The sequence below is a fragment of the Salvelinus alpinus genome, chromosome 3 (assembly GCF_045679555.1).
Source record: "Salvelinus alpinus chromosome 3, SLU_Salpinus.1, whole genome shotgun sequence".
Lineage (NCBI taxonomy): Eukaryota > Metazoa > Chordata > Actinopteri > Salmoniformes > Salmonidae > Salvelinus > Salvelinus alpinus.
The window spans coordinates 109377938-109402272 of NC_092088.1; the positions used below are offsets into that span (position 1 = coordinate 109377938).

Here is a 24335-nt window from a genome sequence, read left to right on the forward strand (position 1 = left end):
ACTGTTGATCGCACCGCTGAAGAACCTGACCTGCGGTCAGCCACTTGCCTGTCTGGCCTATTAACTGAGTTTGAGCTTTCTGATGTGTGGAGAGTCAGGAATGCAAAAGTTAGGCAGTACACCTGGTTGAAAGTGAATGAAGGTCGTGTCAGTGCAGCAAGGTTAGATAGGTTGTACGTATCTGATCAATACTGTAGCAGGGTTGGAAGGTGTGCCATTACTCCTGTGGGTTTCTCTGATCATCATATTATTACTGTTGACATTCACTTGTCCTGTCCACGAAGGTCATCACCTTACTGGTATTTTAATGTTAAATTGTTACATGATGTCAAGTTTTGTGAAAGGTTTTTGTTGTTTTGGGAAAAATGGAGGGTTAAAAAAGGGAATTTTGAGTCCTTGAGACAATGGTGGGATGTTGGGAAGGCCCAAATCCGATTATTATGTCAACAGTATACTGCTCTGTCTCAAATTGAAGTTAAAGAGACTATCAAGGCCCTTCAACAGGACATCAAATCTATTGAATTGAAGCTGCTCACTCAGAACGACCCTGGACTAGTCATGAACTTACAGGACAAGAGACATGAACTGAGGTCGTTTCTGCATGAAAGAGTGAAAGGTGCCTTGATTAGGTCTCGTTTCGCTTCCCTCAAGGATATGGATGCTCCTAGTGCTTTTTTTTTAACCTTGGACAGTCGACTTTACAACGTAAACAGATGGTCTGCCTTCGTCTCCCTGATGGGAAGGTGACCACGGATGACAGTGAAATGCGTCAACATGCCGTGGATTTCTACTCTGCCCTCTATAAGGCGGAGGATTGTGACTCTCTGTGTACTGAACAGTTGTTACACGGTCTTCCTCAATTGGGACCTGACCAGAGAGTCGCATTGGACTCTGACATTACACTACAAGAGCTGTCCACAGCAGTTATGCAGCTCTCATCAGGCCGAGCCCCTGGCATTGATGGTTTACCATCTGAGTTCTATGAGCACTTTTGGGGGTCTATTGGGGAGGATTTTTATGAAGTGGTGTGTGACTCTTTTCATGAGGGTTCTCTTCCTGTATCCTGTCAACGTGCGGTGCTTTCACTGTTGCCAAAAAAGGGGGATTTGGCTCTCATAAAAAATTGGAGACCTGTTGCTTTGCTGTGCGCAGAATACAAAATTGTTTCTAAATGTCTCTCAAACAGGTTGAAAGAGTATCTGGGATTGTTGGTCCACAAGGACCAGTCTTATTGTGTACCTGATCGCTCTATCGTTGACAACTTGTTTCTAATAAGAGATGTTTTAGACATTTGTAAACTGTCTGATGTAAATGTGGGTTTACTTTCTTTGGATCAGGAGGCTTTTGACCGCGTGGACCACCAGTACTTGTTTAAAACGATGAAAGCCTTTGGGTTTGGGGATGTTTTTTTGTCTTGGATGAATTTACTGTATGCTGGGGCCTCGTGTATGGTGAAGGTGGGGGGTGGTTTGAGTTGCCCCATCCCTGTCCAAAGGGGCATCAGGCAGGGATGTCCAATTTCAGGGCAGTTATATAGTCTGGCGATTGAACCAATGCTTTGTTTTTTAAGAGCGAAGCTTACTGGTTTCTCTGTGCCAGGAGTAATGAAGGGTCCCACGATAGCACTGTCTGCGTATGCAGATGATGTGACAGTTTTTATTACAGGGGCTGAGGATGTTAAGGTTCTCTCAGACGCTTTAAAGGTGTATGAGGGTGCCTCCTCAGCTAGAGTCAATTGGGGAAAGAGTGAAGCGCTGTGGGCAGGTCAGCTTCAGACGGGGTCCGCTCCACGGTTACCAGGGGGGCTTCAGTGGGGCAGAGATGGGATGAAGACATTGGGTGTTTTTCTAGGCTCTGATGTCTTTCAGAAAAAGAACTGGGAGGGTGTAGTGGAGAAAGTGTGTGCCAGACTGTCAAGATGGAAATGGGTGCTACCCCAGTTGTCTTATAGGGGAAGGGTACTGGTAATTAATAATCTTGCTGCCTCTACCCTGTGGCACAGACTAATGATTTTGCAGCCACCAAAGGGTCTGATACAAGAGCTTCAGAGGACCCTTGTCAATTTCTTCTGGTCTGGACAACACTGGATCAAAGCTGCAGCCCTGTACCTGCCACTGCACGAGGGGGGGCAAGGCCTGGTGGACATTTCCTCTAGGATCATGGCTTTCCGGCTTCAAGCAGCCCAGAGACTGTTGTACAGAGATGGTTCTAGCTGGGTCGACACAGCCTATACACTGATGAGGAGAGCGGGCTGTTTGGGCTTAGACAAGCACCTTCTCCTCTTAAAGCTGGAGGGGGGTGAGTTGAATGGCCTGACTCCATTTTATGAGTCTGTTATGCAGGCTTGGAGGGTTCTTGTCAAGTCCCGTAAGGCCGGCACGCTACCAGGGATGTGGCTTTTTGAAGAGCCTCTTTTTTATAACACTGCCATCCAGTCCAGTGCTCTGGGTTCAGCCAGCCTGCGTTCATGCCTGTTAGGTGTGGGGTGCACCAAGCTGGGTCATCTGATGCAGAGCAGGAGCAGATCGTTGGTGGAGCTGGGAGAAAGAGCGGGGATCCGATCATCTCGCCTACTGAGGAAGGTCGTCGCTGAGGTCTGTGACTCCTTGCCAGTTCTTCATCGTCAGTATGTGACTGACATTTCCAATTCTGATCGGTGGAAGGAGGGTCTGGATTATGTGTTCCCTGCACTGATTGTTAGTGCTGCGGTGGGGGCATTCGAGGAGGACGTGGGGATGCTGCTTTCCTTCGATACCCCGGAGCTGGGGGAGTTCAAGGAGGTGGGAAAGAAGGCCATGTACAGAATATGTGTAAAGGTGTCCCATGCCTCTTCCCTGGAAGGGGTAAAATCGACAAGGTGGGCGGATGTGCTTGGTCCAGGTGCTTCCCCAAAAGGCTGTTGGCGATCATTATACAAACTGCCTATTGATAAGAGGACAGCTGACCTCCAATGGAGGATAATACATGGAGCCATAGCCACGAACATGCATCTGGTACACCTGGACCCTACTATTGGGGAAGGGTGTCCATTCTGTGCAGAGTCTGAAACTCTGGCACACCTGTTTTTACTGTGTCCCAGGTTGGTCGGGATGATTGACCTGATCACTGACTGGTTCTCAACGTTGGGAGAGGTTTTCTCTTCCCAACTGTATATTTTTGGGCCAAAGTACAGGTTCAGTCAAAAGGGTGTAGTTGTGTTGCTTAATTTTGTGTTAGGGGCAGCAAAATTAGCGATATGGAAGACCCGAAAGAACAGTATTCGGGGACAAGGGTCTGTGGATGTGGTGGGAATGCTGGAGGGGATGTTGGCAGCGAGACTAAGGGTTGAGTTTGCCTATTATAAACTTGTCAACAATATTGATCTGTTTTTGAGTATATGGGGTATTCAGAGGCTGTTGTGTTTAGTTACTGTGGAGGAGGAGTTGGAGTTGTGTTTTTAATTGATGTGTAACTGTGGTTTTGTATGAGTATTTATTGTGTGGTGGGCTCCCAGACCCAATAAAGATGATTTAAAACTCAAACTCTCTCTCTCTCTCTCTCTCTCTCTCTCTCTCTCTCTCTGTCTCTGTCTCTCTCTCTCTCTCTCTCTCTCTCTCTCTCTCTCTCAATCTCTCAATTCAATTCAATTCAAGGGGCTTTATTGGCATGGGAAACATGTGTTAACATTGCCAAAGCAAGTGAGGTAGATAATATACAAAAGTGAAATAAACAATACAAATTAACAGTAAACATTACACATACAGAAGTTTCAAAGCAATAAAGACATTACAAGTGTCATATTATATATATATACAGTGTTGTAGCAATGTACAAATGGTTAAAGCACACAAGTTAAAATAAATAAACATAAATATGGGTTGTATTTACAATGTTGTTTGTTCTTCACTGGTTGCCCTTTTCTTGTGGCAACAGGTCACAAATCTTGCTGCTGTGATGGCACACTGTGGAATTTCACCCAGTAGATATGGGAGTTTATCATAATTGGATTTGGTTTCGAATTCTTTGTGGATCTGTGTAATCTGAGGGAAATATGTGCCTCTAATATGGTCATACATTGGGCAGGAGGTTAGGAAGTGCAGCTCAGTTTCCACCTCATTTTGTGGGCAGTGAGCACATAGCCTGTCTTCTCTTGAGAGCCATGTCTGCCTACGGCGGCCTTTCTCAATAGCAAGGCTATGCTCACTGAGTCTGTACATAGTCAAAGCTTTCCTTAAGTTTGGGTCAGTCACAGTGGTCAGGTATTCTGCCACTGTGTACTCTCTGTTTAGGGCCAAATAGCATTCTAGTTTGCTCTGTTTTTTTGTTAATTCTTTCCAATGTGTCAAGTAATTATCTTTTTGTTTTCTCATGATTTGGTTGGGTCTAATTGTGCTGCTGTCCTGGGGCTCTGTGGGGTGTGTTTGTGTTTGTGAACAGAGCCTCAGGACCAGCTTGCTTAGGGGACTCTTCTCCAGGTTCATCTCTCTGTAGGTGATGGCTTTGTTATGGAAGGTTTGGGAATCGCTTCCTTTTAGGTGGTTGTAGAATTTAACGGCTCTTTTCTGGATTTTGATAATTAGTGGGTATCGGCCTAATTCTGCTCTGCATGCATTATTTGGTGTTCTACGTTGTACACGGAGGATATTTTTGCAGAATTCTGCATGCAGAGTCTCAATTTGGTGTTTGTCCCATTTTGTGAAATCTTGGTTGGTGAGCGGACCCCAGACCTCACAACCATAAAGGGCAATGGGCTCTATGACTGATTCAAGTATTTTTAGCCAGATCCTAATTGGTATGTTGAAATTTATGTTCCTTTTGATGGCATAGAATGCCCTTCTTGCCTTGTCTCTCAGATCGTTCACAGCTTTGTGGAAGTTACCTGTGGTGCTGAGGTTTAGGCCGAGGTATGTATAGTTTTTTGTGTGCTCTAGGGCAACGGTGTCTAGATGGAATTTGTGGTCCTGGCGACTGGACCTTTTTTGGAACACCATTATTTTGGTCTTACTGAGATTTACTGTCAGGGCCCAGGTCTGACAGAATCTGTGCAGAAGATCTAGGTGCTGCTGTAGGCCCTCCTTGGTTGGTGACAGAAGCACCAGATCATCAGCAAACAGTAGACATTTGACTTCGGATTCTAGTAGGGTGAGGCCAGGTGCTGCAGACTGTTCTAATGCCCTCGCCAATTCGTTGATATATATGTTGAAGAGGGTGGGGCTTAAGCTGCATCCCTGTCTCACCCCACGACCCTGTGTGAAGAAATGTGTGTGTTTTTTGCCAATTTTAACCGCACACTTGTTGTTTGTGTACATGGATTTTATAATGTCGTATGTTTTTCCCCCAACACCACTTTCCATCAATTTGTATAGCAGACCCTCATGCCAAATTGAGTCGAAGGCTTTTTTGAAATCAACAAAGCATGAGAAGACTTTGCCTTTGTTTTGGTTTGTTTGGTTGTCAATTAGGGTGTGTAGGGTGAATACATGGTCTGTTGTACGGTAATTTGGTAAAAAGCCAATTTGACATTTGCTCAGTACATTGTTTTCATTGAGGAAATGTACGAGTCTGCTGTTAATGATAATGCAGAGTATTTTCCCAAGGTTACTGTTGACGCATATTCCACGGTAGTTATTGGGGTCAAATTTGTCTCCACTTTTGTGGATTGGGGTGATCAGTCCTTGGTTCCAAATACTGGGGAAGATGCCAGAGCTAAGGACGATGTTAAAGAGTTTTAGTATAGCCAATTGGAATTTGTTGTCTGTATATTTGATCATTTCATTATGGATACCATCAACACCACAGGCCTTTTTGGGTTGGAGGGTTTTTATTTTGTCCTGTAACTCGTTCAAGGTAATTGGAGAATCCAGTGGGTTCTGGTAGTCTTTAATAGTTGATTCAAGGATTTGTATTTGATCATGTATATGTTTTTGCTCTTTATTCTTTGTTATAGAGCCAAAAAGATTGGAGAAGTGGTTTACCCATACATCTCCATTTTGGATAGATAATTCTTCGTGTTGTTGTTTGTTTAGTGTTTTCCAATTTTCCCAGAAGTGGTTAGAGTCTATGGATTCTTCAATTACATTGAGCTGATTTCTGACGTGCTGTTCCTTCTTTTTCCGTAGTGTATTTCTGTATTGTTTTAGTGATTCACCATAGTGAAGGCGTAGACTCAGGTTTTCCGGGTCTCTATGTTTTTGGTTGGACAGGTTTCTCAATTTATTTCTTAGATTTTTGCATTCGTCATCAAACCATTTGTCATTGTTGTTCATTTTCTTCGGTTTTCTATTTGAGATTTTTAGGTTTGATAGGGAAGCTGAGAGGTCAAATATACTGTTAAGATTTTCTACTGCAAAGTTTACACCTTCACTATTGCAGTGGAACGTTTTACCCAGGAAGTTGTCTAAAAGGGATTGAATTTGCTGTTGTCTAATTGTTTTTTGGTAGGTTTCCAAACTGCATTCCTTCCATCTATAGCATTTCTTAATGTTACTCAGTTCCTTTGGCTTTGATGCCTCATGATTGAGTATTGCTCTGTTCAAGTAGACTGTGATTTTGCTGTGGTCTGATAGGGGTGTCAGTGGGCTGACTGTGAACGCTCTGAGAGACTCTGGGTTGAGGTCAGTGATAAAGTAGTCTACAGTGGTACTGCCAAGAGATGAGCTATAGGTGAACCTACCATAGGAGTCCCCTCGAAGCCTACCATTGACTATGTACATACCCAGCGTGCGACAGAGCTGCAGGAGTTGTGACCCGTTTTTGTTGGTTATGTTGTCATAGTTGTGCCTAGGGGGGCATATGGGGGAGGGAATGCTGTCACCTCCAGGTAGGTGTTTGTCCCCCTGTGTGCTGAGGGTGTCAGGTTCTTGTCCAGTTCTGGCATTTAGGTCGCCACAGACTAATACATGTCCCTGGGCCTGGAAATGATTGATTTCCTCATTCAGGATGGAGAAGCTGTCTTCATTAAAGTATGGGGATTCTAGTGGGGGGATATAGGTAGCACACAGGAGGACATTTTTCTATGTTAAGATAATTTCCTTTTGAATTTCTAGCCAAATGTAAAATGTTCCTGTTTTGATTAATTTAATGGAGTGAGTTAGGTCTGCTCTATACCAAATTAGCATTCCCCCTGAGTCCCTTCCCTGTTTCACACCTGGTAGTTTGGTGGATGGGACTACCAGTTCTCTGTAACCTAGAGGGCAACCAGTGGGTCCGTCTCCTCTGTACCAGGTTTCTTGCAGGATGACAATGTCTGCATTACCGATTTCTTTGGTGAAGTCCGGGTTCCTGCTCTTTAGGCCAAAGGCAGATGACCTCAGGCCTTGGATATTCCAGGATGATATAGTGAAGGCTTTTTGTTCCATAAAGTGTCTAATGTTGTTGGCCGTGTGGTTTGGCCTCAGGCCAGTAAGTGTGAGCAGAGCCTGCTGAGCATCTGGTACATGCCGTTGGCTTGGGCGAGTGTAAGAGTGGGGGTTGGGCCTGTTTGCCCGCTCACTACCTGGGCGTATGTGTGTCTCTCTCTCTCTCTCTGTCTCTCTCTCTCTCTCTCTCTCTCTCTCTCTCTCTCTCTCTCTCTCTCTCTCTCTCTCTCTCTCTCTCATCTAACTGTTCTTTATTTTCTTTCTTCATCGTCCCTATATCATAATAGTAGTATTAGTTTATTTATAGTACTACTTCATTTATAGTCCTAGATTATTTCTACAACTAGTTTATATAGTACTCGTTTATTTATTGTACTACTTAATTTATAGTACTAGTTTATTTACAGTACTACCTCATTATAATGCTAGTTGATATATAGTACAAGTTGATATATAGTAGAAGTTGATGTATTGTACTACTTAATGTATAGTACTACTTTATTGAGATGCAGTGCCTTAGATTGCTGCGCCACTCGGGAGCCCCGAGTACTAGTACTACTTCATTTATAGTACTAGTTTATAGTACTAGTTTATGTATAGTACTAATGTATTAATTATACTAGTTTATGTATAGTACTAGTTATTTATAGTACTACTTCATTTCTAGTACTAGTTTATTTATAGCACTAGTTTATAGTACTTGTTTATAGTACTAGTTTATTTATAGTACTACTTAATTTATAGTACTACTTTATTTAAAATGACTACTTAATTTATAGGACTACTTAATTTATAGTACTAGTTTATTTATAATGATACTTTATTTATTGTAAGGCTTTATAGTACTACGCCATTTAAAGTACTACTTTATTTATAGTACTACTTTTTTTACAGTACTACTTCATTTATAGTACTGCTTTATAGTACTACTTCATTTCAATTACTAGTTTATTTATAGTGCTACTTCATTTATAGTACTGCTTTATAGTACTACTTCATTTAAAGTACTACTTTATTTATAGTATTACTTTTTTATAGTACTACTTTATTTGGGCGGCAGGTAGGCTAGTGTTTAGAGCGTTGGGCCAGTAACCGAAAGGTTGCTAGATCAAATCCCCGAGCTGACAAGGTTGTTCAAGGTCTGCCCCTGAACAAGGCACTGTTCCTAGGCCGTCATTGTAAATAAGAATGTGTTCTTAACTGACTTGCCTAGTTAAACAAAGCTTAAATAAAAATTTAAACAATTATACGATAGCACTAGTTTATTTATAGTACAAGTTTATGTATAGTACTACTTCATTTATAGTACTACTTCATTTGTAGTACTGGTTTGTTTATATTACTAGTTTATGTATAGTCCAACTTTATGTATAGTACTACTTCATTTATTGTAATACTTCATTTATAGTACTAGTTAATTTATAGTACTTCTTCATTTATAGTACAAATATATGTATAGTACTAGTATATGTATAGTACTACTTCATTTATTAAAATAGTTAATATGTAGTACTAATTCATATATAGTCCTACATTATCTATAGTACTAGTTTATAGTGCTAGTTTTTACTAGTTTTTATAGCACTACTTCATTTATAGTACTAGTTTATTTATAGTACTAGTTTGTTCATAGTACTTGTTTACTTATAATACTACCTCATTTATAGTATGAATTTATTTATAGTATTAGTTTATAGTATTCGTTTTTTAGAGTATTAGTTTATTTTTAGTACTAGTTTATTTATAGTACTACTTCAATTATTGTCCTAGCTTATTTATACTAATAGTTTATATTACTTGTTTATTTATAGTACTACTTGATTTATAGTACTAGTTTAGTTACAGTACTACTTCATTTATAGTACTAGTTGATGTATAGTACTACTGTTGTATGTATAGTACTATCACTCGGGAGCCCGGAGTACTAGTACTACTTCATTTATAGTACTAGTTTATGTGTAGTACTAGTTTATGTATAGTACTAATTTATTAATTGTGCTAGTTTATGTATGGTACTAGTTATTTATACTACTACTTCATTTCTAGTAATAGTTTATTTTAAATTACTGCTTAATTTATAGTACTAGTTTATTTATAGTACTAGTATTATTTATAGTACCTCTTTCTTTTATAGTACTAGTTTTTTGTAGCACTAGTTTATGTATAGTACAAGTTTATGTAGTACTACTTCATTTATAGTGCTACTGCATTTATAGTTCTACTTCATTTATAGTACTAATTTGTTTGTAGTACTAGTTAATGTAAAGTACTAATTTATGTATAGTACTACTTCATTTATTGTACTAGTTAATGTATTAGTACTAGTAGACGTATTCTAAAGTTGATTAAATTTGTTTATTTTCCCCTCATCAATCTACACCCAATACCCCATAATGACAAAGTGAAAGCATTTTTTTTTTTGTTGTTGAAAGCTATTAAAAATAAAAATAAACATTCCTTATTTACGTACTTGTCAGGGTTGTGTGCGGAGAATATTCGGAGTCAAGCGCAGGACACAGGTGTAGAGCGAAAACCACAGAGTTTTACTCACAATCAATTGCAAAAATTCCACAAATGGAAATAATCACAAACACAACGTATAAACCACAACCACTAACGCACAAACAATCACGGACAAACAGAAATGAAAGCCAGAGGGTTAAATAGGGAACATAATAGGGGAATTGGAACCAGGTGTGATTAATACAGACAAAACAAAACGAAACTGAAAAATGGATCGATGGTGACTAGAAAGCCGGTGACGTCGACCGCCGAACACCACCCGAACAAGGAGAAGGGCCGACTTCGGCGGAAGTCGTGACAGTACTAGTTCATGTATTATACTAATTTATTTATAGTACTACCTCATTGATAGTACTAGTTTATTAGTAGCACCAGTTTATAGTACTTGTTTATAGTACTAGTTTATTTGAAGTACTACTTAATTTATGGTACTCCTTCATTTAAATTGACTACTTCGTTTATAGTACTAGTTTATTTATAATACGTGTTTATTTATAGTACTTCTTCATTTATTGTACTGCTTTATAGTACTACTTAATTTAAAGTACTAGTTTATTTATAGTACTACTTCATTTATAGTACTAATTCATGTATAGTACTAGTTTATTGATAGTACTACATTGTTTATAGTACTAGTTTATTCATGGTATTAGTATATTTATAGTATTAGTTTATTTATAGTATTAGTTCGTTTTTAGTATTAGTTTGTTTATTTTCCTAGTTCATGTATAGTACTAGTTCATATATAGTACTACTTTATTTATAGTACTACTTTATTTATAGTCCTACTTTATTTATAGTACTAGTTTATTTATAGTACTAGTTTATAGTACTACTTCATTTGTATTACTAGTTTATTTATAGTACTAGTTTATAGTACTAGTTTATTTATAGCACTACTTTATTTATAGTACTAGTGTATTTATAATACTAGTTTATTTATAGTACTAGTTTATAGTACTAGTGTCTTTATAGTACTAGTTTATTTATAGTACTAGTTTATTCCAAGTACTAGTTTATTTGTAATACTAGTTTATTTATAGTAGTAGTTTATTAATAGCACAACTTTATTTATAGTAGTAGTTTATTTATAGTGCTAGTTTTTTCTGTCTTTATTTGACCCCCTAGTTTGACTCAAAATGATGACTGTGGTTTCTCCTGCTCCTTTTTCCTCCTCCCTCCTCTTCCTCCCTCCACTTTTCCTCTCCTCCTGCAGCTCTTCCTCTCCTCTACCTCAGTATGACTCCAGGTGATGATTGGTTACTCTCTGTTGTTACCACGGTTACTCTATGTTGTTATCACGGTTTCTGTTACCACAGTTTCTGATACCATGGTTACTGTTGCCACGGTTTCTCTCTGTGCTTGTTTGATCTGTAATCTACCTCACCTGAATCTACCTCAACACTTAGAAAAGAGACACATGGGAAGATAGGAATGACATTATTACAAGTAGCCCACAATAGATGACATTCTCACATTCTTGTGTCTAGATTTGTACGTGTTATTCTTAAACTGACATCAGTCCCATTACTTTCATATTGATATAATTTGTATTGGCTGAGTTGCCGCAGGCATCCTCAACACTATCAGCCATAACCTAGCAACCATGTTGTTCTAGTAAATGGACTAACTAGCAGAGTGAATAAAGCTGTACTATCACCCATAACCTAACAACCATGTTGTTCTAGTAAATGGACTAACTAGCAGAGTGAATAAAGCTGTACTATCAGCCATAACCTAACAACCCTTCCTCCCTCCCTCCCCTTCCTTTCCTCCCTCCCTCCCCTTCCTTTCCTCCTTTCCTCCCTCCCCTTCCTCCCTCCCTCCCCTCCCTCCCTCCCCTCCCTCCCTCCCTCCCTCCCTCCCTCCCTCCCTCCCTCCCTCCCTCCCTCCCTCCCTCCCTCCCCTTCCTTTCCTCCCTCCCTCCCCTTCCTCCCTCCCTCCCTCCCTCCCTCCCCTTCCTTTCCTCCCTCCCTCTCCTCCCGCCCTCCCTCCCTCCCCTCCCTCCCTTCCCTTCCCTCCCTCCCTCCCTCCCTCCCTCCCTCCCTCCCTCCCTCCCTTCCTTTCCTCCCTCCCTCCCTCCCTTCCCTTCCTTCCTTCCCTCCCTCCCTCCCTCCCTCCCTCCCTCCCTCCCTCCCTCCCTCCCTCCCTCCCTCCCTTCCCTTCCTTTCCTCCCTCCCCTTCCTTTCCTCCCTCCCTCCCTCCCTCCTTTCCTCCCTCCCTCCCTCCCTCCCTCCCCTTCCTCCCCTTCCTTCCTTCCCTCCCTCCCTCCCTCCCTCCCTCCCCTTCCTTTCCTCCCTCCCTCCCTCCCTCCTGTAGGTTCCTGGTCAGTTTCATGGTGGACGCACGCGGCGGCTCCATGCGGGGGAGTCGTCATAACGGAATGCGCATCATCATCCCACCCAGGAAGTGCACGGCTCCGACACGCATCACCTGCCGCCTGGCGAAGAGGCACAGGCTGGCCACGCCCCCACCGATGGTGGATGGAGAGGGGTTGGCCAGCAGGCTGGTGGAGGTGGGGCCTGCTGGAGCTCAGTTCCTGGGGTAGGCCTTCACATCGTTTATTTACCTGTTTGTTAGCCTTGATGCTTCTTTCCTCATCTCCATGGAAGCCATCTGTTCTGGTAGTGTTTGGTGTTTCAGTGTTTAGATAGAGGAGCTTGCCCACCTTTGTTCCCATGCCAACACAGACCCCCAGTAGACCCCAGCACTACTAAAGTGTTGTAGGTCAGTCTGCTGCTTCTTCACATAGCATCCTGCAGATAGCACTACTCTACGTAGTTGAACACTTCTACCATGTGTTGGATAGTCATAGAAAGAGACTGCTTATAGTGTAGAGGTAGCATCACAGAACTAGCCTCCACAAAGTGATGCTAATGGTGTCTTAGAGGTAGCATCACAGAACTAGCCTCCACACAGTGATGCTAATGGTGTCTTAGAGGTAGCATCACAGAACTAGCCTCCACACAGTGATGCTAATGGTGTCTAGAGGTAGCATCACAGAACTAGCCCCCACACAGTCATGCTAATGGTGTCTTAGAGGTAGCATCACAGAACTAGCCTCCACACAGTGATGCTAATGGTGTCTTAGAGGTAGCATCACAGGACTAGCCTCCACACAGTGATGCTAATGGTGTCTTAGAGGTAGCATCACAGGACTAGCCTCCACACAGTGATGCTAATGGTGTCTTAGAGGTAGCATCACAGAACTAGCCTCCACACAGTGATGCTAATGGTGTCTTAGAGGTAGCATCACAGAACTAGCCTCCACACAGTGATGCTAATGGTGTCTTAGAGGTAGCATCACAGAACTAGCCTCCACACAGTGATGTTAATGATGTCTTAGCGGTAGCATCACAGAACTAGCCTCCACAAAGTGATGCTAATGGTGTCTTAGAGGTAGCGTCACAGAACTAGCCTCCACACAGTGATGGTAATGTCTTAGAGGTAGCGTCACAGAACTAGCCTCCACACAGTGATGCTAATGATGTCTTAGAGGTAGCGTCACAGAACTAGCCTCCACACAGTGATGCTAATGGTGTCTTAGAGGTAGCATCACAGAACTAGCCTCCACACAGTGATGCTAATGGTGTCTTATAGGTAGCGTCACAGAACTAGCCTCCACACAGTGATGTTAATGATGTCTTAGCGGTAGCATCACAGAACTAGCCTCCACAAAGTGATGCTAATGGTGTCTTAGAGGTAGCATCACAGAACTAGCCTCCACACAGTGATGCTAATGGTGTCTAGAGGTAGCATCACAGAACTAGCCCCCACACAGTGATGCTAATGGTGTCTTAGAGGTAGCATCACAGAACTAGCCTCCACACAGTGATGCTAATGGTGTCTTAGAGGTAGCATCACAGGACTAGCCTCCACACAGTGATGCTAATGGTGTCTTAGAGGTAGCATCACAGGACTAGCCTCCACACAGTGATGCTAATGGTGTCTTAGAGGTAGCATCACAGAACTAGCCTCCACACAGTGATGCTAATGGTGTCTTAGAGGTAGCATCACAGAACTAGCCTCCACACAGTGATGCTAATGGTGTCTTAGAGGTAGCATCACAGAACTAGCCTCCACACAGTGATGGTAATGATGTCTTAGAGGTAGCATCACAGAACTAGCCTCCACAAAGTGATGCTAATGGTGTCTTAGAGGTAGCGTCACAGAACTAGCCTCCACACAGTGATGGTAATGTCTTAGAGGTAGCGTCACAGAACTAGCCTCCACACAGTGATGCTAATGATGTCTTAGAGGTAGCGTCACAGAACTAGCCTCCACACAGTGATGCTAATGGTGTCTTAGAGGTAGCATCACAGAACTAGCCTCCACACAGTGATGCTAATGGTGTCTTATAGGTAGCGTCACAGAACTAGCCTCCACACAGTGATGTTAATGATGTCTTAGCGGTAGCATCACAGAACTAGCCTCCACACAGTGATGCTAATGGTGTCTTAGAGGTAGCGTCACAGAACTAGCCTCCACACAGTGATGCTAATGGTGTCTTAGAGGTAGCGTCAGAGACCACTTTAGGTGTGGTCAGATGGCCATTTGTTCATGTGCTGTTTTGTAGGAATGCCAGTTTGTTGCTCATATCATCTTCTGTGTCTCTTATTGCTGCTTGGATGTGACTCAGTAAACTGCACCTTCCTAGAAAGCTCCCATGTCTAGACGATGGAGAGATGTTGGTTAGCCGAGTCCTGCAACTTGGGCCACCAGGAACTAAGTTTATTGGGTAGGAGCAGCATCCCTTAGAGAGACATCAGGCTGTCCATGATAGATAATATTAGGACCATCCCATAGAGCAGGGGTTCCCAAACTTTTTCACTCTGGGCCCCCCTTTCCAGCATCGGGGAACATCCCGTGCCCCACCCTCCACCCCGGCCTGCACGTGCGTGTGCCACGTCTGTTGGGCTCAAGCACTGTTCTTGTTGGTGTTGACAAGTTTGCATGTTAAAAGCGTTGTTTTCATGTGATATTTGAGTGACTAAAAAATTACAACAATATCTATTGGCTAAAATGACAAGAGGAACTGATGATGCACTACCCAATTTAGAAAATTATACTATTACAACTTTCAAGAGTTTATTTAAGTTTAAGTAAGTTTATTTTTATTTAAAAAATGATTGGGGGGGGGGGGCACGCCCCACAGTTTGGGAACCACTGCCATACAGAGACATCAGGCTGTCCATGCTAGATAATATTAGTACCATCCCCATCACGACCATGTGATTACCACTGCCGTAGAGAGACATCAGGCTGTCCATGCTAGATTATATTAGTACCATCCCCATCACGACCATGTGATTACCACTGCCGTAGAGAGACATCAGGCTGTCCATGCTAGATTATATTAGTACCATCCCCATCACGACCATGTGATTACCACTGAGAGACATCAGGCTGTCCATGCTAGATTATATTAGTACCATCTCCATCACGACCATGTGATTACCACTGCCGTAAAGAGACATCAGGCTGTCCATGCTAGATAATATTAGTACCATCCCCATCACGACCATGTGATTACCACAGAGAGACATCAGGCTGTCCATGCTAGATTATATTAGTACCATCCCCATCACGACCATGTGATTACCACTGCCGTAGAGAGACATCAGGCTGTCCATGCTAGATTATATTAGTACCATCCCCATCACGACCATGTGATTACCACTGAGAGACATCAGGCTGTCCATGCTAGATAATATTAGTACCATCCCCATCACGACCATGTGATTACCACTGCCGTAGAGAGACATCAGGCTGTCCATGCTAGATTATATTAGTACCATCCCCATCACGACCATGTGATTACCACTGAGAGACATCAGGCTGTCCATGCTAGATTATATTAGTACCATCCCCATCACGACCATGTGATTACCACTGCCGTAAAGAGACATCAGGCTGTCCATGCTAGATAATATTAGTACCATCCCCATCACGACCATGTGATTACCACAGAGAGACATCAGGCTGTCCATGCTAGATTATATTAGTACCATCCCCATCACGACCATGTGATTACCACTGCCGTAGAGAGACATCAGGCTGTCCATGCTAGATTATATTAGTACCATCCCCATCACGACCATGTGATTACCACTGAGAGACATCAGGCTGTCCATGCTAGATTATATTAGTACCATCTCCATCACGACCATGTGATTACCACTGCCGTAGAGAGACATCAGGCTGTCCATGCTAGATAATATTAGTACCATCCCCATCACGACCATGTGATTACCACTGAGAGACATCAGGCTGTCCATGCTAGATAATATTAGTACCATCCCCATCACGACCATGTGATTACCACTGCCGTAGAGAGACATCAGGCTGTCCATGCTAGATTATATTAGTACCATCTCCATCACGACCATGTGATTACCACTGCCGTAGAGAGACATCAGGCTGTCCATGCTAGATTATATTAGTACCATCCCCATCACGACCATGTGATTACCACTGCCGTAAAGAGACATCAGGCTGTCCATGCTAGATAATATTAGTACCATCCCCATCACGACCATGTGATTACCACAGAGAGACATCAGGCTGTCCATGCTAGATTATATTAGTACCATCCCCATCACGACCATGTGATTACCACTGCCGTAGAGAGACATCAGGCTGTCCATGCTAGATTATATTAGTACCATCCCCATCACGACCATGTGATTACCACTGAGAGACATCAGGCTGTCCATGCTAGATTATATTAGTACCATCTCCATCACGACCATGTGATTACCACTGCCGTAGAGAGACATCAGGCTGTCCATGCTAGATAATATTAGTACCATCCCCATCACGACCATGTGATTACCACTGAGAGACATCAGGCTGTCCATGCTAGATAATATTAGTACCATCCCCATCACGACCATGTGATTACCACTGCCGTAGAGAGACATCAGGCTGTCCATGCTAGATTATATTAGTACCATCTCCATCACGACCATGTGATTACCACTGCCGTAGAGAGACATCAGGCTGTCCATGCTAGATTATATTCGTACCATCTCCATCACGACCATGTGATTACCACTGAGAGACATCAGGCTGTCCATGCTAGATTATATTAGTACCATCCCCATCACGACCATGTGATTACCACAGAGAGACATCAGGCTGTCCATGCTAGATAATATTAGTACCATCCCCATCATGACCATGTGATTACCACTGAGAGACATCAGGCTGTCCATACTAGATTATATTAGTACCATCCCCATCACGACCATGTGATTACCACTGCCGTAGAGAGACATCAGGCTGTCCATGCTAGATTATATTAGTACCATCCCCATCACGACCATGTGATTACCACTGAGAGACATCAGGCTGTCCATGCTAGATTATATTAGTACCATCCCCATCACGACCATGTGAGTTCTAACCACCTCCATTGGTATCTGTGTTGAATCGCTCTGTGGACGTTGTGTGTCACTGAAAGGTGTTGCGTGTTAGCTTGTGCTAGCTTGGGCTTTTCCCCTCCTGGCTGTTCCAGCTCTTCCTGCTTGTTGGGCATGATACTCACTGCTGCACCAGTATCCTGCTATCATGACTGTTGATCCGTTCCCAAGTTTGGTTACTAGCCTGAAACCTCCCTTAACACATGGAGATAACTTTGCTCTGAATGATGGAGAAGGCTGGGTCTCTATGTTCTCAGTCTCTGATACGTCTCTACTCCCCTCACTAGGTAGTATCTCCTGTCACCGTAATGTCCAGAAGGGGAGTAGATTGGGACTTGACATTTGTTTCATACAAGTTTTCAATTTGCTAGATATAAAATACAAAATGAGGCTACATATCAATTCTTCCTCTTGAGTTATGTTCTGTGTGTAATTCTCCTCTGTGGCATTTCATAGGATATGGTTATATCCTGCCTACACCACTGGTTCCTCTCCAGTTCTGTGTCATTCTGAGATCTCATACTGGGTCTCTCTACCTTCACATGGTGCAGCTTCTCGTCCTCTTCAGACGTGTCTAACTGCTCCTTGCATCGTGTCTGTTCTAATAAACCCAGTGTATGTTCCCATTCCATTACAAACGCTACCATGAAAGCCTTTCAGGTCTATTTGGTCTGCATGTGCACCTCCCATCTCCAATACCTCTCCAACAACAACTTCAGATATGAGTAGAGAAGTCATGTGACATCATACCAACAGCATCTTCACCTCTCCTCTGTCATCCCAGTCGGCTCAGGGGGGGGGGCGGCCATATTGGGGCTGTAGTGTTGTAGTTTCTGTGTAACCACTGAGAAAGCCCTGTGGTTTCCCCTACAGCCCTGTGATCGTGGAGATCCCCCATTTTGGTTCTATGAGGGGGAAGGAGAGGGAGCTGATCATGCTGAGGAGTGAGAACGGAGAGACCTGGAAGGAACATCAGTACGACTGCAAGACAGATGACCTCAATGAGCTGCTCAACGGCATGGATGAAGGTATGGACTATATTATAGGACTATCATTGAGATGGATGACGGTTTGGACTATATTATAGGACTATCATTGAGATGGATGAAGGTTTGGACTATTTTATAGGACTATCATTGAGAAGGATGAAGGTTTGGACTATATTATAGGACTATCATTGAGATGGATGAAGGTTTGGACTATTTTATAGGACTATCATTGAGATGGATGAAGGTATGGACTATATTATACGACTATCATTGAGATGGATGAAGGTTTAGACTATATTATACGACTATCATTGAGATGGATGAAGGTATGGACTATATTATAGGACTATCATTGAGATGGATGAAGGTTTAGACTATATTATACGACTATCATTGAGATGGATGAAGGTATGGACTATATTATAGGACTATCATTGAGATGGATGAAGGTATGGACTATATTATAGGACTATCATTGAGATGGATGAAGGTTTAGACTATTTTATACGACTATCATTGAGATGGATGAAGGTATGGACTATATTATAGGACTATCATTGAGATGGATGAAGGTTTAGACTATATTATACGACTATCATTGAGATGGATGAAGGTATGGACTATATTATAGGACTATCGTTGAGATGGATGAAGGTATGGACTATATTATAGGACTATCATTGAGATGGATGAAGGTATGGACTATATTATAGGACTATCATTGAGATGGATGAAGGTTTGGACTATTTTATAGGACTATCATTGAGATGGATGAAGGTTTGGACTATATTATAGGACTATCATTGAGATGGATGAAGGTTTGGACTATTTTATAGGACTATCATTGAGATGGATGAAGGTATGGACTATATTATAGGACTATCATTGAGATGGATGAAGGTATCGACTTTTATCTACCTCCACAGAGGTCATCATCATTCATTCTGTTACAGTTCATTCTGTTGTCTCCACCTCCACAGAGCTGGACAGTTCAGTGTGATAACCAGTCTGTTGTCTCTACCTCCACAGAGCTGGACAGTTCAGTGTGATAACCAGTCTGTTGTCTCTACCTCCACAGAGCTGCACAGTTCAGTGTGATAATCAGTCTGTTGTCTCTACCTCCACAGAGCTGGACAGTTCAGTGTGATAATCAGTCTGTTGTCTCTACCTCCACAGAGCTGGACAGTTCAGTGTGATAATCAGTCTGTTGTCTCTACCTCCACAGAGCTGGACAGTTCAGTGTAATAACCAGTCTGTTGTCTCTACCTCCACAGAGCTGGACAGTTCAGTGTGATAATCAGTATGTTGTCTCTACCTCCACAGAGCTGGACAGTTCAGTGTGATAACCAGTCTGTTGTCTCTACCTCCACAGAGCTGCACAGTTCAGTGTGATAATCAGTCTGTTGTCTCTACCTCCACAGAGCTGGACAGTTCAGTGTGATAATCAGTCTGTTGTCTCTACCTCCACAGAGCTGGACAGTTCAGTGTGATAATCAGTCTGGTGTCTCTACCTCCACAGAGCTGGACAGTTCAGTGTGATAATCAGTCTGTTGTCTCTACCTCCACAGAGCTGGACAGTTCAGTGTAATAATCAGTCTGTTGTCTCCACCTCCACAGAGCTGGACAGTTCAGTGTGATAATCAGTCTGTTGTCTCCACCTCCACAGAGCTGGACAGTTCAGTGTGATAACCAGTCTGTTGTCTCTACCTCCACAGAGCTGGACAGTTCAGTGTGATAACCAGTCTGTTGTCTCTACCTCCACAGAGCTGGACAGTTCAGTGTGATAACCAGTCTGTTGTCTCTACCTCCACAGAGCTGGACAGTTCAGTGTGATAACCAGTCTGTTGTCTCTACCTCCACAGAGCTGGACAGTTCAGTGTGATAACCAGTCTGTTGTCTCTACCTCCACAGAGCTGGACAGTTCAGTGTGATAACCAGTCTGTTGTCTCTACCTCCACAGAGCTGGACAGTTCAGTGTGATAACCAGTCTGTTGTCTCCACCTCCACAGAGCTGGACAGTTCAGTGTGATAACCAGTCTGTTGTCTCCACCTCCACAGAGCTGGACAGTTCAGTGTGATAACCAGTCTGTTGTCTCTACCTCCACAGAGCTGGACAGTTCAGTGTGATAACCAGTCTGTTGTCTCCACCTCCACAGAGCTGGACAGTTCAGTGTGATAACCAGTCTGTTGTCTCCACCTCCACAGAGCTGGACAGTTCAGTGTGATAATCATTCTGTTGTCTCTACCTCCACAGAGCTGGACAGTTCAGTGTGATAACCATTCTGTTGTCTCTACCTCCACAGAGCTGGACAGTTCAGTGTGATAACCAGTCTGTTGTCTCTACCTCCACAGAGCTGGACAGTTCAGTGTGATAACCAGTCTGTTGTCTCCACCTCCACAGAGCTGGACAGTTCAGTGTGATAATCAGTCTGTTGTCTCTACCTCCACAGAGCTGCACAGTTCAGTGTGATAACCAGTCTGTTGTCTCTACCTCCACAGAGCTGGACAGTTCAGTGTGATAACCAGTCTGTTGTCTCTACCTCCACAGAGCTGGACAGTTCAGTGTGATAACCAGTCTGTTGTCTCCACCTCCACAGAGCTGGACAGTTCAGTGTGATAATCAGTCTGTTGTCTCCACCTCCACAGAGCTGGACAGTTCAGTGTGATAACCAGTCTGTTGTCTCCACCTCCACAGAGCTGGACAGTTCAGTGTGATAACCAGTCTGTTGTCTCCACCTCCACAGAGCTGGACAGTTCAGTGTGATAACCAGTCTGTTGTCTCTACCTCCACAGAGCTGCACAGTTCAGTGTGATAATCATTCTGTTGTCTCCACCTCCACAGAGCTGGACAGTGCCGAGGTCCTGGAGAAGAAGCGTATCTGTCGTATCATCACCAAGGATTTCCCACAGTACTTTGCGGTGGTGTCTCGTATCAGACAGGAGAGCAGCCAGATGGGCCCTGAGGGAGGAGTCCTGTCCAGCCTGACACTCCCATTGGTCCAGGCCTCCTTCCCCGAGGGGGCGCTCACCAAGAAGATACGTGTGGGACTGCAGGTTGGTCTGGTCACTGTGCTGAACTGTTCTGGGAACAGGTAAACCCTCACACTGTACCTGAACTGTTCTGGGAACAGGTAAACCCTCACACTGTACCTGAACTGTTCTGGGAACAGGTAAACCCTCACACTGTACCTGAACTGTTCTGGGAACAGGTAAACCATCACACTGTACCTGAACTGTTCTGGGAACAGGTAAACCATCACACTGTACCTGAACTGTTCTGGGAACAGGTAAACCCTCACACTGTACCTGAACTGTTCTGGGAACAGGTAAACCATCACACTGTACCTGAACTGTTCTGGGAACAGGTAAACCATCACACTGTACCTGAACTGTTCTGGGAACAGGTAAACCCTCACACTGTACCTGAACTGTTCTGGGAACAGGTAAACCATCACACTGTACCTGAACTGTTCTGGGAACAGGTAAACCCTCACACTGTACCTGAACTGTTCTGGGAACAGGTAAACCCTCACACTGTACCTGAACTGTTCTGGGAACAGGTAAACCATCACACTGTACCTGAACTGTTCTGGGAACAGGTAAACCCTCACACTGTACCTGAACTGTTCTGGGAACAGGTAAACCCTCACACTGTACCTGAACTGTTCTGGGAACAGGTAAACCCTCACACTGTACCTGAACTGTTCTGGGAACAGGTAAACCCTCACACTGTACCTGAACTGTTCTGGGAACAGGTAAACCCTCACACTGTACCTGAACTGTTCTGGGAACAGGTAAACCCTCACACTGTACCTGAACTGTTCTGGGAACAGGTAAACCCTCACACTGTACCTGAACTGTTCTGTGAACAGGTAAACCCTCACACTGTACCTGAACTGTTCTGGGAACAGGTAAACCCTCACACTGTACCTGAACTGTTCTGGGAACAGGTAAACCCTCACACTGTACCTGAACTGTTCTGGGAACAGGTAAACCATCACACTGTACCTGAACTGTTCTGGGAACAGGTAAACCCTCACACTGTACCTGAACTGTTCTGAGAACAGGTAAACCCTCACACTGTACCTGAACTGTTCTGGGAACAGGTAAACCATCACACTGTACCTGAACTGTTCTGGGAACAGGTAAACCCTCACACTGTACCTGAACTGTTCTGGGAACAGGTAAACCATCACACTGTACCTGAACTGTTCTGGGAACAGGTAAACCATCACACTGTACCTGAACTGTTCTGAGAACAGGTAAACCCTCACACTGTACCTGAACTGTTCTGAGAACAGGTAAACCATCACACTGTACCTGAACTGTTCTGGGAACAGGTAAACCCTCACACTGTACCTGAACTGTTCTGGGAACAGGTAAACCATCACACTGTACCTGAACTGTTCTGGGAACAGGTAAACCCTCACACTGTACCTGAACTGTTCTGGGAACAGGTAAACCATCACACTGTACCTGAACTGTTCTGGGAACAGGTAAACCCTCACACTGTACCTGAACTGTTCTGGGAACAGGTAAACCATCACACTGTACCTGAACTGTTCTGGGAACAGGTAAACCATCACACTGTACCTGAACTGTTCTGAGAACAGGTAAACCCTCACACTGTACCTGAACTGTTCTGGGAACAGGTAAACCCTCACACTGTACCTGTTTACTGTAGTTGTTATGAGCAGAATTAATCACTTGTTGAATAAGGATAGGAGGCGTGTATTAATTGTGGAACGGCAATTCTGATTGGTTCTAGGCCCAGCCGGCTCCTGATGACATGGTGAAGAAGATCCTTGGTAACCGGGCGACATTCAGCCCCATAGTGACGGTGGAACCTCGACGCAGGAAGTTCCACAAACCCATCACCATGACGATCCCGGTCCCGCCCTTGTCTGGGGAGGGAGTTAGCAACGGCTACAAGGGAGACTCCACCCCATGCCTGAGGTTGCTATGCAGCATCACCGGCGGAACCTCTCCTGCCCAATGGGAGGACATCACTGGGACCACACCCCTAACCTTCGTCAACGACTGTGTCTCCTTCACTACCAATGTCTCTGCCAGGTAAGACTGTCTCCTTCACCACCAATGTCTCTGCCAGGTAAGACTGTCTCCTTCACTACCAATGTCTCTGCCAGGTAAGACTGTGACTCCTTCACTACCAATGTCTCTGCCAGGTAAGACTGTGTCTCCTTCACCACCAATGTCTCTGCCAGGTAAGACTGTGTCTCCTTCACTACCAATGTCTCTGCCAGGTAAGACTGTGTCTCCTTCACCACCAATGTCTCTGCCAGGTAAGACTGTGTCTCCTTCACTACCAATGTCTCTGCCAGGTAAGACTGTGTCTCCTTCACCACCAATGTCTCTGCCAGGTAAGACTGTGTCTCCTTCACCACCAATGTCTCTGCCAGGTAAGACTGTTCTCCTTCACTACCAATGTCTCTGCCAGGTAAGACTGTGTCTCCTTCACTACCAATGTCTCTGCCAGGTAAGACTGTGTCTCCTTCACCACCAATGTCTCTGCCAGGTAAGACTGTTCTCCTTCACTACCAATGTCTCTGCCAGGTAAGACTGTGTCTCCTTCACCACCAATGTCTCTGCCAGGTAAGACTGTGTCTCCTTCACTACCAATGTCTCTGCCAGGTAAGACTGTGTCTCCTTCACTACCAATGTCTCTGCCAGGTAAGAATGTGTCTCCTTCACTACCAATGTCTCTGCCAGGTAAGACTGTGTCTCCTTCACCACCAATGTCTCTGCCAGGTAAGACTGTGTCTCCTTCACTACCAATGTCTCTGCCAGGTAAGACTGTGTCTCCTTCACCACCAATGTCTCTGCCAGGTAAGACTGTTCTCCTTCACCACCAATGTCTCTGCCAGGTAAGACTGTGTCTCCTTCACTACCAATGTCTCTGCCAGGTAAGACTGTGTCTCCTTCACTACCAATGTCTCTGCCAGGTAAGACTGTGTCTCCTTCACCACCAATGTCTCTGCCAGGTAAGACTGTTCTCCTTCACCACCAATGTCTCTGCCAGGTAAGACTGTGTCTCCTTCACT

The 24335-nt window shown here is 43.8% G+C and overlaps 1 protein-coding gene across 49 annotated transcripts in view; it reads left to right on the forward strand.

Moving 5' to 3' along the window:
* Positions 1–24335, forward strand: part of LOC139571681 (ankyrin-3-like) — a 408808-nt gene that overhangs the window by 320678 nt on the left and 63795 nt on the right. For 36 of the 49 annotated variants that reach the window (XM_071394781.1, XM_071394785.1, XM_071394780.1 and 33 more), the window contains 6 exons: positions 11077–11109; positions 12180–12404; positions 14500–14598; positions 18158–18312; positions 21116–21327; positions 23042–23346. In XM_071394781.1, coding sequence (XP_071250882.1) covers positions 11077–11109; positions 12180–12404; positions 14500–14598; positions 18158–18312; positions 21116–21327; positions 23042–23346 — 1029 coding nt within the window. The remainder of the gene's footprint in view (positions 1–11076; positions 11110–12179; positions 12405–14499; positions 14599–18157; positions 18313–21115; positions 21328–23041; positions 23347–24335) is intronic. The other 13 variants (XM_071394791.1, XM_071394793.1, XM_071394794.1 and 10 more) reach the window with 3 other exon arrangements.